The 12,502-nt window shown below is 39.8% G+C and overlaps 1 protein-coding gene across 1 annotated transcript in view; it reads left to right on the top strand.

Moving 5' to 3' along the window:
- tmem131l (transmembrane 131 like) overlaps positions 1-12,502 on the top strand; it is a 29,960-nt gene that overhangs the window by 8,953 nt on the left and 8,505 nt on the right. The window contains exons 4-16 of the mRNA XM_041036175.1: positions 2,406-2,477; positions 5,869-5,992; positions 6,130-6,246; positions 7,414-7,518; positions 8,694-8,771; positions 9,966-10,119; positions 10,866-10,924; positions 11,008-11,113; positions 11,242-11,344; positions 11,608-11,728; positions 11,915-12,085; positions 12,184-12,253; positions 12,361-12,484. Of these exons, the coding sequence (XP_040892109.1) occupies positions 2,406-2,477; positions 5,869-5,992; positions 6,130-6,246; positions 7,414-7,518; positions 8,694-8,771; positions 9,966-10,119; positions 10,866-10,924; positions 11,008-11,113; positions 11,242-11,344; positions 11,608-11,728; positions 11,915-12,085; positions 12,184-12,253; positions 12,361-12,484 (1,404 nt within the window). The remainder of the gene's footprint in view (positions 1-2,405; positions 2,478-5,868; positions 5,993-6,129; positions 6,247-7,413; positions 7,519-8,693; positions 8,772-9,965; positions 10,120-10,865; positions 10,925-11,007; positions 11,114-11,241; positions 11,345-11,607; positions 11,729-11,914; positions 12,086-12,183; positions 12,254-12,360; positions 12,485-12,502) is intronic.

Below are 12,502 nucleotides of genomic sequence, written 5' to 3'. Positions count from 1 at the left end.
TCAAAGAAGAAAAAATCCAAATAGTTTTTAAATTAATTTGTCATAAGCAACAAAACTCTGTGACAAACTTACTAAACAAAACTGAAATCTCAGACCTTGCACAGCACTGTCATTATAACATGGGGACGAAAACAGACATTAAGAAGGCAGTTATGTAAAAAAAAAAAATAAAGTGAGTTTCTTGAGGGTATGCTTTGCATTTCTTACAAAATTCTTTTAGTTGTCAAGTGCAAGCCCGCATATCATGCTCATGCGGTCACCAAATCCACAACACACGTTTTGTGTGTGTGCACTAATAAAATGTGTCTGGTAAAAGTCTGTTGGTTACAAAGGGGTTTTTTCTTACATCTGTAGTTTATCTGTTGTCTCTGATCAACACAAATCAGGAAGTCTCACACTTATGCACAACTGTATTCTGGTCTCAAAATCCGCACTGTGGTCACTGCATCAACTGTTTGTCACTTCCTCTCCTGTACCCTTGACAGTGTTGCAGCCTACTAGTCATGCCTAGATAAGAGACCCCACAGTGCTATAAGCTTTGGCAGATGGCCATTGGTGACTGGTATGAGGAAATGTTACTAATGTGAATAATCACCTGGGGCTCAATTTATGAGCTATTTTACCTAGATGTAATGGCAAAGAGAAGCTCCTAGATGAGGACACTTATAAGCACTGTATATGTGTTTGTAACCAAATTTAGACTGCTCAGGCTGCCTGTGTGTTTTAAGGAAGTGTCTTTGACAGAAGAGTAGTTATGGTATGAATTGGCAAGCTGCAGTGCTGCTGCTGTGTGCTTAGCAGAATGCAGTGTAGTGTATTCTCCCTTCCTGTTGCTGTTCACTCATATTTTACTTCCTTTTTATTTGTGTTGGTACATGTTCATAATGTACTATGTATTTTACCGATGTTAGCTGCATTTCGGGGGTTTTAATCAAAGATTTTCTCTACTCTTGCTCTTTAAATGAGGTAATATGTTATGAAGATAAACTGAACTTGATTAGGGAATACTATTCAAAACAAAAATACTGCTGTGATGATCACTTGCACCTAGAAAATAACGCTGACGCGAGTCGTAATCTTTGAAAAGTCTGGATGTCGCACTGATGGTGTGTTGACTGAAAAGAGTCGACTCCCCCCTCTCACAGTCCGCACATCCTCTTTGCTGCAGTGCTGGGTTGGTGTGGGAGTTTGCATTGTTCTTGGTGTTCTCTCATCTACCTGCCATTTGTAACCAGTGCTGGTGGCTTATGATTATTTTTATTGTGCTGTAAGCAGCAGGGCCTAGGGATGGTGAAGGTTGCTTGTCTTTCTCTGGGTTGCTGTAGCTATCAAAGTGAACAAGACATTTTAAGCAGCCCTCAGTTACCACTTTGTGTGCTATTTTGTGTTTCGTGCTATACTTTGTCAGCTTTTTTTGCCATACTACAGCACGTCCGATGTGTGCTATGGTCGTCAAATACTGAGCATCAGTTGAGACGCTGAGTGGCCAGTGTGTTTTTGTGTGTGTCGCTACTGGGTTTACTCTAAAAATAGCAAAGTTGTTCTGTCGAAAGCTTGTTTTTTGGCATGTGCCATTTCAGCTTCTAGTGTAGCTTTAGCATGGCTCTAGATATAGACTCTACTTTTTAGGGCCTGTGTCTGTATTCCATGTTCTGTTTTTTTCCTCAGCAATGAAGACCTACAGAAAAATTACTTATTTAAAGATGACTACATTAGTAGCATTTAGAGTCCTTTGCCTGTGTGATCTATATGAACACTTAAACCATGGTCTGTCCACTTGCTTGCTTCTGTTGGTCAACAGTTGTGCGAGTCTTCTGTCAGCAGGGTTCAGTCGTCTTTTTACACACACATACACATATAGCTGCTCTCACACAACCACATATCAGCTGCTCTCTCCCCGTTTCAAGGCTCCCGTTCCCAGAGCACATTAGCACAGGATGTCTCACTCACCGTCACCAATAAAAACACAGTGGAGCTCAAAAAGGAGCAACCCACGTTTTCACATGCTCACATTTTTGTTACTTACTTTTGTGCGATTCCATTACATGTAACGAGTTTCTGATTTTTAAGTATTTGTTACTGTGTGTGAGAGAGTTTACTGTTTTAACCTGGACTGACTCATTTCTGTGCTGGTGTGGTTCTGTTCCCTTTGTCAGGCAGTCTTTTGAAGTGGCCTGAGGCTGTAATAGTTTTATCTGTTACTTGTGAACTGTCACATGCTCTGTTGGAAAGGGGACGTATTGTTCTTGTCCTACGTTATTTGTAAAATATATGCATAGATGTTTTTAATCTCAAGTTTTACATTTTAGTTAATTAATAAAATAATAATAATTAATAATAATTAATTAAATATAAGTGTTGTCCTTTGGCCTAATGTTTTTTTTTTCTGTTCTTCTCCCCACCAGCTCCTCTCCATATACACGGGAGAATGGGAGGCCCTTGCATTTTCAGCCCCCAGCATTTGAGTTTGGGACACAGTAAGTGCTGCTCTCACTTCTTAGTTTAATATAACGTGTCTTAACAAGCATAGAGTTATTCATTGTGTTTTGAAGATGATGAAACCCTTTTTTTTTTTTTTTTAAACTTACCCAGCTCCTTAAGACAAGGACAAAATGTACTTCATTTCACCATCTCTCAGTCTTGAGTGATGTGGAAAACTCCACTGACTTATTTCAAACTGAAATAAAGACAGTGGCGTCATACAGGGTGACTTGTTTCTCTGAGGAATGCTACAGAAAGGGACGATTTCGTAAAGCAGGAGGCCCTTCAATGTGAAAGAATAGACAGGATATCCAAGTATGGTAGCAAGTTCACTTTCCCAGCATCCAAGTGCATACTGGAGAGGTTTGACCCCAATCAGAACGGTTCAGGACTTCACTTTTTGCCTCTATACTCCCAAAACAGAGTGAATATCAGATGTTGTGGTTGGACAGCGGTCCTTGTTGCTCCTGTTAAAAACAAATAGCCACAGGCAACATCTATTTTGTGATATTTTATGTCCTACCTTTGGAATGCAGAAAGCAGGCACATTACTAAAAGTCCTGGTAGTTTTGTATGAATATTTCAGATTTGTTTCAGGGAATTTGTATTTAAGATAAAATCAGGAATGTGATTCTCACATCTGCTTGTGGTTTCCTTTTTTGTGTGTGTATGTGTGTGTGAAAACTGTGGGAACAATCATGATTCGACTGTTTAGTTCCACCAGTAGTATTAATTAATAAGCATGGCTGAAGATCAGACTAAAATAAATTAGTGTTAGAGCTAAAAGATATACAGTGGTACAGCTGGTGTATGTGACCAAACAGGAACTGCAAAGTTAAAGTTGATAGCTACAAATAAATAGCAGAAATTATGTAATTACACCACTCTATCTCCCGCTTTAAATTCTGTTGCACATATGGTGTAGTTGCTGAAAATGAAAGTTAAGTGAAACTCTTACTGACAAACAGGAAGTGAAAGATACTTCACTTGAGGTTTGACAGAACATCTCAAATGGAGATGTCAAGAATCTGGGCATGATATGTTGTTGAGTTGTCACAGGGTAAAGTTACCTTTTTTCCAGCTTTTCCCTCAATGACAACAAATAACTTTTATTTTGCATTCTAAAGTACTTACAATTAAATCTTTTGTCTTCCTACTCACCTTTTGAACCGAGGTACAAAAATTTTAGCTAAACGTTTTTGTCATCTCAACTAATTATACTCTACCTCTGCTGCACACATGTACACACAGGCCACCACTGACTCCACACTAATTACATCAGCTTTGTCCTCAGCCAAATTCCATGTGCTTCTTGGTGTTTAACTGTGTCCAGCTTGGCCTTAAATATCTTGTGAAGATTTTCAGATGTACTGAATGCTAGCCAAATATTTGCTGTCACAGCAGACTAAACAATGCAGTTGTTAGAAAACCTTTCAGATGAGTACATACAAGTACTTGGTCAACATTTGATTACCTGTGTAGTTGTACACTTAAGGTGCAGATTGGAATAACCAGTTCTTCTAATGGTACTTCTGGTAATTTGTTGTTACATTCCAAGAATAGTTCCAGCTGCAGCATTGCCAGCTTTGTGTTGTGACAGCAGTGTCCATGAAGCATATATAGTCCACAATTTGACAATTCTCAGTGCCCAAGGTGTGTAGTTTTCCACGTAATTTAAAGTCTAGTATTTACAACATTACAACATTAGGAAAATCTAAATATCCCCATAAAAATCTTAGTTATCTCCAAAATGGTCCGTGTTATAAATTATGTAGATTAGTATACATTTCAACTGTAGCTATCCAACCACTGATGGAAAAATAACGCACATCATAGACAAATATTTATTTGTCTATGGTGTGTAGTGTTTTTTTGTTATGGCTGATTCACAGCAGGTTAATTTATTGTAGCTTAATTTCATTCAAAATAATTTGTCGTCATTTGTTCGTTGGCATTAGACTACAGCAGGAAGAAAATATTTCCAGCCTCATCTGCAAGTGAGTTTGCAGTTCACATATAAGGGTTATGTACACAAACAACACAACCAGTGATAAGTCATTACTATATTGCAATGTAATAAGACAACATGAGTCGTGTCATCTAAATATAACATAAAGATGAAGCAGCACCTCTCTGGTACAGACTCAACTAACAGTGAACCGTAAAAGTGGTTGTATTTCTTGCAAGCCTCTCGTATTGGATTGCTACCCTCCCCTGCAAAGCAATAAAACTATAATTACACTAAGTCATGCACACACGTTGCATTATACAAGATTATCTCTAGGACCCGGTCAGCTCGTAACTTTTCCCACATGAAAGTACTTAACATCCCACCTTAGTCAGTGATACATGGCTAATGCAACATCCTTTATGAATATTTGTACACATGTAAATGGCTTTGTTATCATATTCCACGTGTGTAAGAACACCACACTTAGATTATTAACAGAGATTTTTCTTTAAATGGAAAATATAATTAAATTATCAATATAATTGAAATGAATTGCTTGTTGAAAGGGAGGCAGGGTGAGAGAAATGAATTGGTAGCCGTAGTGTGACTGTCACCAGGCAAAAAATGCTGAGTGACAACGTGTCACTGTAATAGCTCGTGCCTTTTCAAAGCCTTTCTTATGTCCATATTTGTATATGTGGTTTTATTTCTGACACCAGTGCCTTTCTCAGATTAAAAATTAAGAGCTCATACTTGTTATCCATCTGTTGACAGAGAGGCAAATGACTGATTTCCCTCTTACAGCTTCCCTGTATTGACAGAATGCAAAGTGCTAGCTGTTCATTGACCCCCCCACGGCTCATTTCTGAAATACTAGGCTAATCTCTAACTTGCAAACACGGGCTCATGGTGGATTTTTAAATTTCATCTAACCTATAAACGCAAATGAAAACGTGAAACTGTTTCCTAGTTTAGCTCATCTAAATGTCACTTCCTGTTCTCTCACAGTAAATTTCTGTGTTACACTAAGCACAGTATAAGAAGAAGGCAATATTCTTGTTTGGTATTTTATATATGACCTTAAACTTACGATCATGTAGCATGGAGAAATGTTGCTTGCATTATGAGACGTGCAAAATTAACATTTTGGCCACGAATGTTCCAGTGGAAGTTGGCTATTTAATGGTGCATTTTTTTAAGTTAGCCTTAACCGCCACAGTCATATGGGCGGCAGGAGGATGTAATTTAACAGAGTCTCTTTAGAGGACTCATGAATAAGCTAACTCATGGTGTATATAACTGTGAAGTGAACAGTTTGGTACCTTTAAATTTTGGTGTGTGCGCCTTTTAGTTTCCCAGCTGGCCATGATGCTCCCTGGGTAAAAGCTGAGTGGAGAGCCAAGTTATTTATGATACTGTTCTGTCTGTCTTTACAGGCCGCTGGGGCTGCCAAGAGCTGAAACCATATATATACACAACCCCAGCCAGGAAGTTCCTGTGACACTGCTGTCAATGTTTACATCCAGCAGGCATTTTTACATACCTTCCTTTCACAGAAGAGTAAGTGTCCATGTGTGTACACCGTTAGGTGCGCAAGACATTCAGAGATTGCGATGATAAGAATGAATAATTCTGTTCAAATAATTTTTGTGTCTTGTTGTAATAACTGATTGTCTCATGTTTCCTCTCTGTCCAAGGTGATCCCACCCAGAGGGAAGGCATCTTTTAAATTAATTTTCCTCCCGCTTGAGGAGGGCAATGTAGAAAACACATTATTTATAAACACATCAGCCCATGGGTTGCTGTCATACCAGGTCAGTTCCATTAATACACATCTTCACATCTTGCTGTATAGTGTCAGACCATGCTATGTTGGGATAATGGTGAAACCCCCGCCATAAAGCTGATAGCAGAGTGAAAGACATTCATATATTTGTTTACGGACACCATTTGTCAGACTTTGTTTTCTTAAAAATAATTATGATCCAAAATAGCAGCAAACCAGACTGCTGCTCAGCACCCAGAATGTTTGTTTTTTGCTTTTTATCCTACATGCTCATGTTCATAAACAAAGGAAGTCAACAGTTCTGTTGTTTATGATGGTTGTCGTCGTTTCAGATGAAAATCTGATAATTCAGTACTTCACTACTGCCTCAGGCAAAAACAGCGCTTCTGTTCTTGCAGCTTTTATTATTGCATTTCAAATGTTTTTGCTTTTACTTGACCCTTAGTAGACCTGTGTTTGTACTTTGTGTTGCTAGAATAAAAAGAATGTGGTGTGGAAATGTGCATACATGTGCTTCAAACTGTCGTTGTATCCTCTGGACTTACTTTCACTCCAGTCCCTGAGTCTGTCTTGTTGCTCCACCCTAACTGGTTTTGCTGCCACTTTAACTACTTCAGGATTTGTCTGACCTCCATTCACTTAAAATTTGCAGACCTTGGCTTCTTTTGCTAATTCTGTTTACTCTTATGTGTCTTTCAAAATTTTTATTGGAGCAGTTACAGTGTTCTTGGAAGCTGGGTTGTGACAGAATTGGGCTCTTAGCCAGCCAAAATGAAACAAAAACAAAAAAAATTACCTACAGAAGTTCACTCCCAAAGCTTTAGAAGTGTCTATTTCGTGTAGTTGTGAATTTTGTCCATCCCATATTGAACTTGCATCACAGCACTTCTGACAAGTACTTATTAATGGCAAACACGCCCAGACACGCAGACACTTGGACTCTCATGCACAGCCTCCAACAGTGCCACTCCCTTTACATGTTTACTTGTTTCTTCTATGTTACCAATGAGTGCAGCAACACAGTTGCTTTCATGTGTATTTTTCTCACTTTCTCACATGTTCACTGCCCCAAAAGTTCACTTCAGGCCCTCAAAATGACACTGCTCCTTTGTTTCCTTTCCATGACTGCCTAGACTTAATATAACACACACGGCATGGAGAATCCTTTTATAAATGTTAACTGTTCCTTTTCCAGGTATTTGGTGTGGGAGTTCACCAAGGTTCATTAAAGTCTGTCCAAAGAAAGGATAGTCTGCTAATATTCCCTCACATCCAGAGCATTAAGCTGACCCAAACTCAGGTATGTATTTAAATGTCTGCGTGCTGGTTTGTGCATACCGTACAAATAAGTTCATCATTGGCTCATCATTGGAAACAGCTGATTTCCCCTTTCCTGCTGGTCCTGATAAATAGATTCCTGCATACATACACACAGAGGCTTTGTGATACACACTGACAAACACTTGTTGTTGTGAACTTACTTGAATGTGTGTTCAGTCAGCATGAAGTCAAAATGTTTTTTCCATGGTTAAAAAATGTAAATGTTTACCTGTAGAGTATAACAACAAAACACTTTAAAATTTAAAGGAATGCGAGCGTTGTACAATCTTTCGTTTGCACACATATTTTGGAACCATTTAAAAAAAAAAAACACTGAAACTAGTGACAAATGAGTGCATAGTTTTAGAAACAAGTCAAAGCAGTGAAAGTATGTGAGAAGTTATCTGAAAGGGATCCTCGCCTCCACAACAGGAAGTGGGGTGGCAGTTGCAAAATGTCAGCTTGGCCAAGCGCAGAGAGACTGTAGCTCTGCTGCCTGTGCTGAATGCAGCTTTTTTTTTCTGCTCCATGAGCTCCCCATGTTTTAACACGTGGTTAAGAAAATCAATAATCATACTTTAAACTTGTGTCCCATTTGAGATGCAGTCATTTAACTTTGTGTGTTTTTTTAATATATATATAAAACTTAGAATTCAGCACAGAAGAAGTATATTAACAACTGCACAGCCTTAGTGCTCTGCATTTCATCTTGCTGCTACTAAGTGAAGATAAATTAATTTTTTTTTTAGCTGGTGTAGAGCCCCCAAATGTCTACCATCATCAGTACTGGAATTAGAGCTTGAAATTGGATGATATTTTAACCACATTTAAAGACTGCAGAAGTTTACAACCACAAGATCCTCAGTTATTCATTGGTCTGTGTTTGTGAATCTGTGAGTGCAGACAGTCCTTATACTACTCCCTTTAATTTGTTCAGTAAGCGACCAAAGCTGCTCTGTTGATGTATTGTATTGCTATAATGTGTAGTGCTCTGTACTGCCACTAGAATTCAGTAAAGTGCGGGACTGTAGTAGCCACTGATTACTCAAATGCCTTGTAGCACATACAAGACACATTTTAAAGATATCTCTTTAATGTTAACATTAAAACATTTAATCTCTGACTGTGTCGCCTGTTATGCTGTTTCTCCTGCAGGAAGATGCCTCCAACATCACTATACTGGGTCTACTCCTGGAGTGCAGCTTACCGAAGACTTTGTTCAACAGTCCTCAGGTACTTCTGTTCCTCCAATCTGTTTCAGTAGTTGATATTTATAAATGTTGTCAAGCCCTTGAATGGATCGTTAACGACAGTGGTTTTTCAGTTGACATAATGACACGCGTTGAGGAATAACAGAAGAAGTGCAGTTCACCACACACTTTGTCTTTTTTATGATAAAGTATGTGGTGTTATTCAATACATATTTTATTACATCATTTTCGGTTTGTTTCTACTTCACAAAAGTGGAGCTGAGTCTTTCTCACTGCTCTCGTCATGCCCGCCCTTCTGAGCAGAAGGCCATCTAGTCTAAAACTTCGGCAGACAGCCGGGCTTGTCATCTAAGCGCCTTCTGTTTTCTCCAGAACCCCTGAGGAGAATGAGATCGCTTGCCAGACTTTTAATTGCTTTCTCAAGAGACTCTATAATTGACACGGGGCTCCCAGTGCTCATGTGGTGCAATACCCATGATGCAAGAGACGGCTGCAGACAGCCCAACTATATTGTCATAATTATACAAACTGAAATCATCCATGCATTCTTTTTTTTTTTTTTTTTTGCATCTGTCCCAGCTGTGACCTTCGGCTTGTGCCCAAGATCTACACCTGCTCCTCAGTCCTTTTCCAAGACTTCACTAACAAAATTGTGAACTGGCCTTTGGTCAGTGTCGATTCCCCTCACAGATTAAATGAGCCTTGCAGGAAGTTAGCAGCAGCCTTGGTTTCAAGGGATTAGGTTTGCTATTGCAAGCCTTGAGCCTTGGTGGCACCAAGCCAGAGCGTCTGTCTACAGTTCGTCAAGTGGTGATTCACCCACCGAGGCGAGCCCTGGTTTGCAGTGAGATTTGCACTCTCCCTCTACTGATCTGTCAGTTTGATGAGGGTGTTAGTCACAGGGTGGGTGGTAGTAGTAGGCTACTGCCCACTTGGTTCTGTCTGTCGTTGTACAGTCACAAGCACTACAGCAAAGAAAATCATTTTAACTTTCCCATCACCATTGATTTTCTTTACACTGTTTCCTCAACAACTTATTTCATAAAATTCACACATGCATTTTCTCTTCTTAACATCTGGATTGCCCCTTTTTTTTGAGTGTTTGTCTTTTGCCTATTTACTTGACTGTTACTCATTGTTCTCATGCTTATCTTTTTTCTCTCTTACCCAAATCCGTTTGGTGCGTGACTGGTATGCCTTTCCTGTTGTGTCCCAGGGGTCCTGCCTCCAGAGCGAGGAGCGCCTCAGTCTGCAGATTAATCTGTCGGCGCGTGGTGACCGGCCCGCTGACCTGGACAAGCTCAAGCCTTACATCATTGAGCACATTCTGGTGCTGCTGGTGTCCCCCACTGCTGGACAGGCTGCAGTAGGTAGGTGTTTATGACCCCACTGCCCCACTGTCTGGAGGCAAATTGACTACAGGTGTTGCACACCATACATCTTGATTTTGATGTGTCCAGTCACACAAACATTTCTGCTTTGTCAGCCTCTAGTAAAGACTTGTCCTTTCTTTTGAGTCATGGAGGGAAAAAAATCTTTTTTTTTTTTTTTTTTTAAGAGAAAATAGAGAAAATAATGTTCATGGTGCTGTTTTGAAAGAACTGTCAGATGAGAGGCATGAGAGAAATATGAGAGGACATCAGTTCCGCTTTCCTGGGCTCACTTCACCAAAGTAACACAGACGCTAAAGATAAAATCAGCCACTGGTGTCTATACAGTGTTTACATGCTCAGTGTTTACAAGTGGTGTACAGTTACTGTAAATAGTTTTGTCATGAGAACGCACAAAGAGTGTTATTGAATCACATCAGTGAACCAAATTTGTATTTCTGATCACTTGTTTAATAATGTTAATTTTTACAGTACAGTACATTATAAGACTGTTTCTGTCAGCAGCAGACTGTGACTTGGTATTTAATCTTGTTATACCTTTTTTTGTAAAACTGGTTATATGAACATGGACGCCATTTTTCATTTCCTTTTAAGGAAATCTGTGTCAGCCTTGGCAAGCAGGTTTCAGCAAAATTCTCATACTGACTTGCTCAGTTATTTAGTAAGTTACACTGTACATATGTGCACTGTTTTTATTTGTCTCTTGATTTGTCTGTTTCCTACAGGGGAACCAAAAATAGGAGTTTATATGTTAAATTCTGGAGGCAAGAAGCTCTATGTAAAGGTGAGTTTTTCTCGTTGTTTTGCTTCATCATGCCCTCCAGTTAGCATTATTTATGCTTTGACAAGATGTTTTAATCTCCCCAGGAAATGCAGGTGCTATCAAAAGTGGAGGCCAGCCTGGAATTTAATCAGGTTCCTCTGAGACCAGAAGCAAAAAACTTCACTGAAGTGGCTACCCTAGCCTGCAGAGGTGAATACTCCTTTCATTTCCAATAATTTCTTCTCAGTTCTTATAATTCCTTCAGAGTGCAATTTCATGTGACCCAAATGTCTTGAAATGTGTGACGGAGTTTTGACGAGTTTTGTGTCTGATGTCAGATTCATTGCCAGGCCATGGAAGAAAATGCATAAGTCATATCAGTTTTAAAATTCTGGGTAACAGGACAACCTACAGCTTTCTTGGACTACATACCCCACACAGGTAATGTGGAGACCATTTGCTGTTTCACACTCAGCTTGTTGTAAGAAACTGTTGTAATTAAAGCAAAGCTTTTTGGCCTTTTGGCTAAAAACGCTACAGTTGTAGCCCGTGAAAAGCACCTGGAACTACACACGCACATTTTTCTTCTCATGAGAATAAGTCCATTACAGCACTGGTTGAAACACTTAAATGCTGAGGATGTTTCTTTAATGTGTAAGACTGAATAACAAAGTAATATGGTGTGATTTTTTTAATTTGTTCAGCCTGTTCCACGTGAAACAAAGAGATGCAGACCATGTGGATCTGTGGCTGACAAACCCCCTCCTCCTTCCCCTCACTGTGACAAATGTCAGCCTCTCACAGAAACTGCAGGGAGTAATGAAGGTATGCACCACTGAATCATGTAATGATAGGAAAGTGATCTAATCACATAATGATAAAATGATCCTCAGCAAACCTTCTGTTAGTTTATGCCAAGTGGATTCTGAAAAACACACTTCATTTGTCCTGTGAATGTTAGGTTAAGGACAAGTTTTGACACCAATATCTCTGCTGCCCCCTGTTTGTCAGGTGATGAACTTCAGCGGTCCTCTCACAGTTCCCCAAGGCTGCTGGCGGATCCTGTCCCTCCAGCTGCTCAGCAGGGCCCTGCCTGTCAATCAGCTGTCTACCCTGAGTCTGGATACCAGCCTGGGCTCAGCCCTGCACATTCCGTTCTACTTCCACTCTACTCCTTCCAAGGTAAAAGAGCAGCTCTAGTGGTTAGTTAGTGGTAAGCTGGATTGGGGATCAGTATACAAGATCAGATGTGGTAATCGGTGATGTGTTCATTTTCTCAGCAGGGGGAAGTGGTGTTTGAGGCAGAACGAGAGTGTGGGCGGCCTTGCCCACTCAGATTGTCTGAAACAGGTGAGACATGGGGTAATCCTTTCTGTGAGAGAAAAAGTCATTATCTGATTTTTTTTTTTTTTTTAAACGTTCATTGATTCATGTTTTTTTCCCCTCTGACACATCAGATCGTTCAGAGTGGCAGCGTTCTCTCCTCCCAGACTTTTTCCCCTCGTCCTGGGCTGTAGACAGCAAACTGGCAGCTGAACTCTGCTCTCGATGGCAGAGCCACAAAGACAAACTGCCTTGCAGGTCAGTATTAGATGCAGC

Source organism: Toxotes jaculatrix, chromosome 4 (genome assembly GCF_017976425.1).
Source record: "Toxotes jaculatrix isolate fToxJac2 chromosome 4, fToxJac2.pri, whole genome shotgun sequence".
Taxonomy (NCBI): Eukaryota; Metazoa; Chordata; class Actinopteri; family Toxotidae; genus Toxotes; species Toxotes jaculatrix.
The sequence above is the reverse complement of the archived record's forward strand: the minus strand, read 5'-3'. Positions and strand labels throughout refer to the sequence as shown.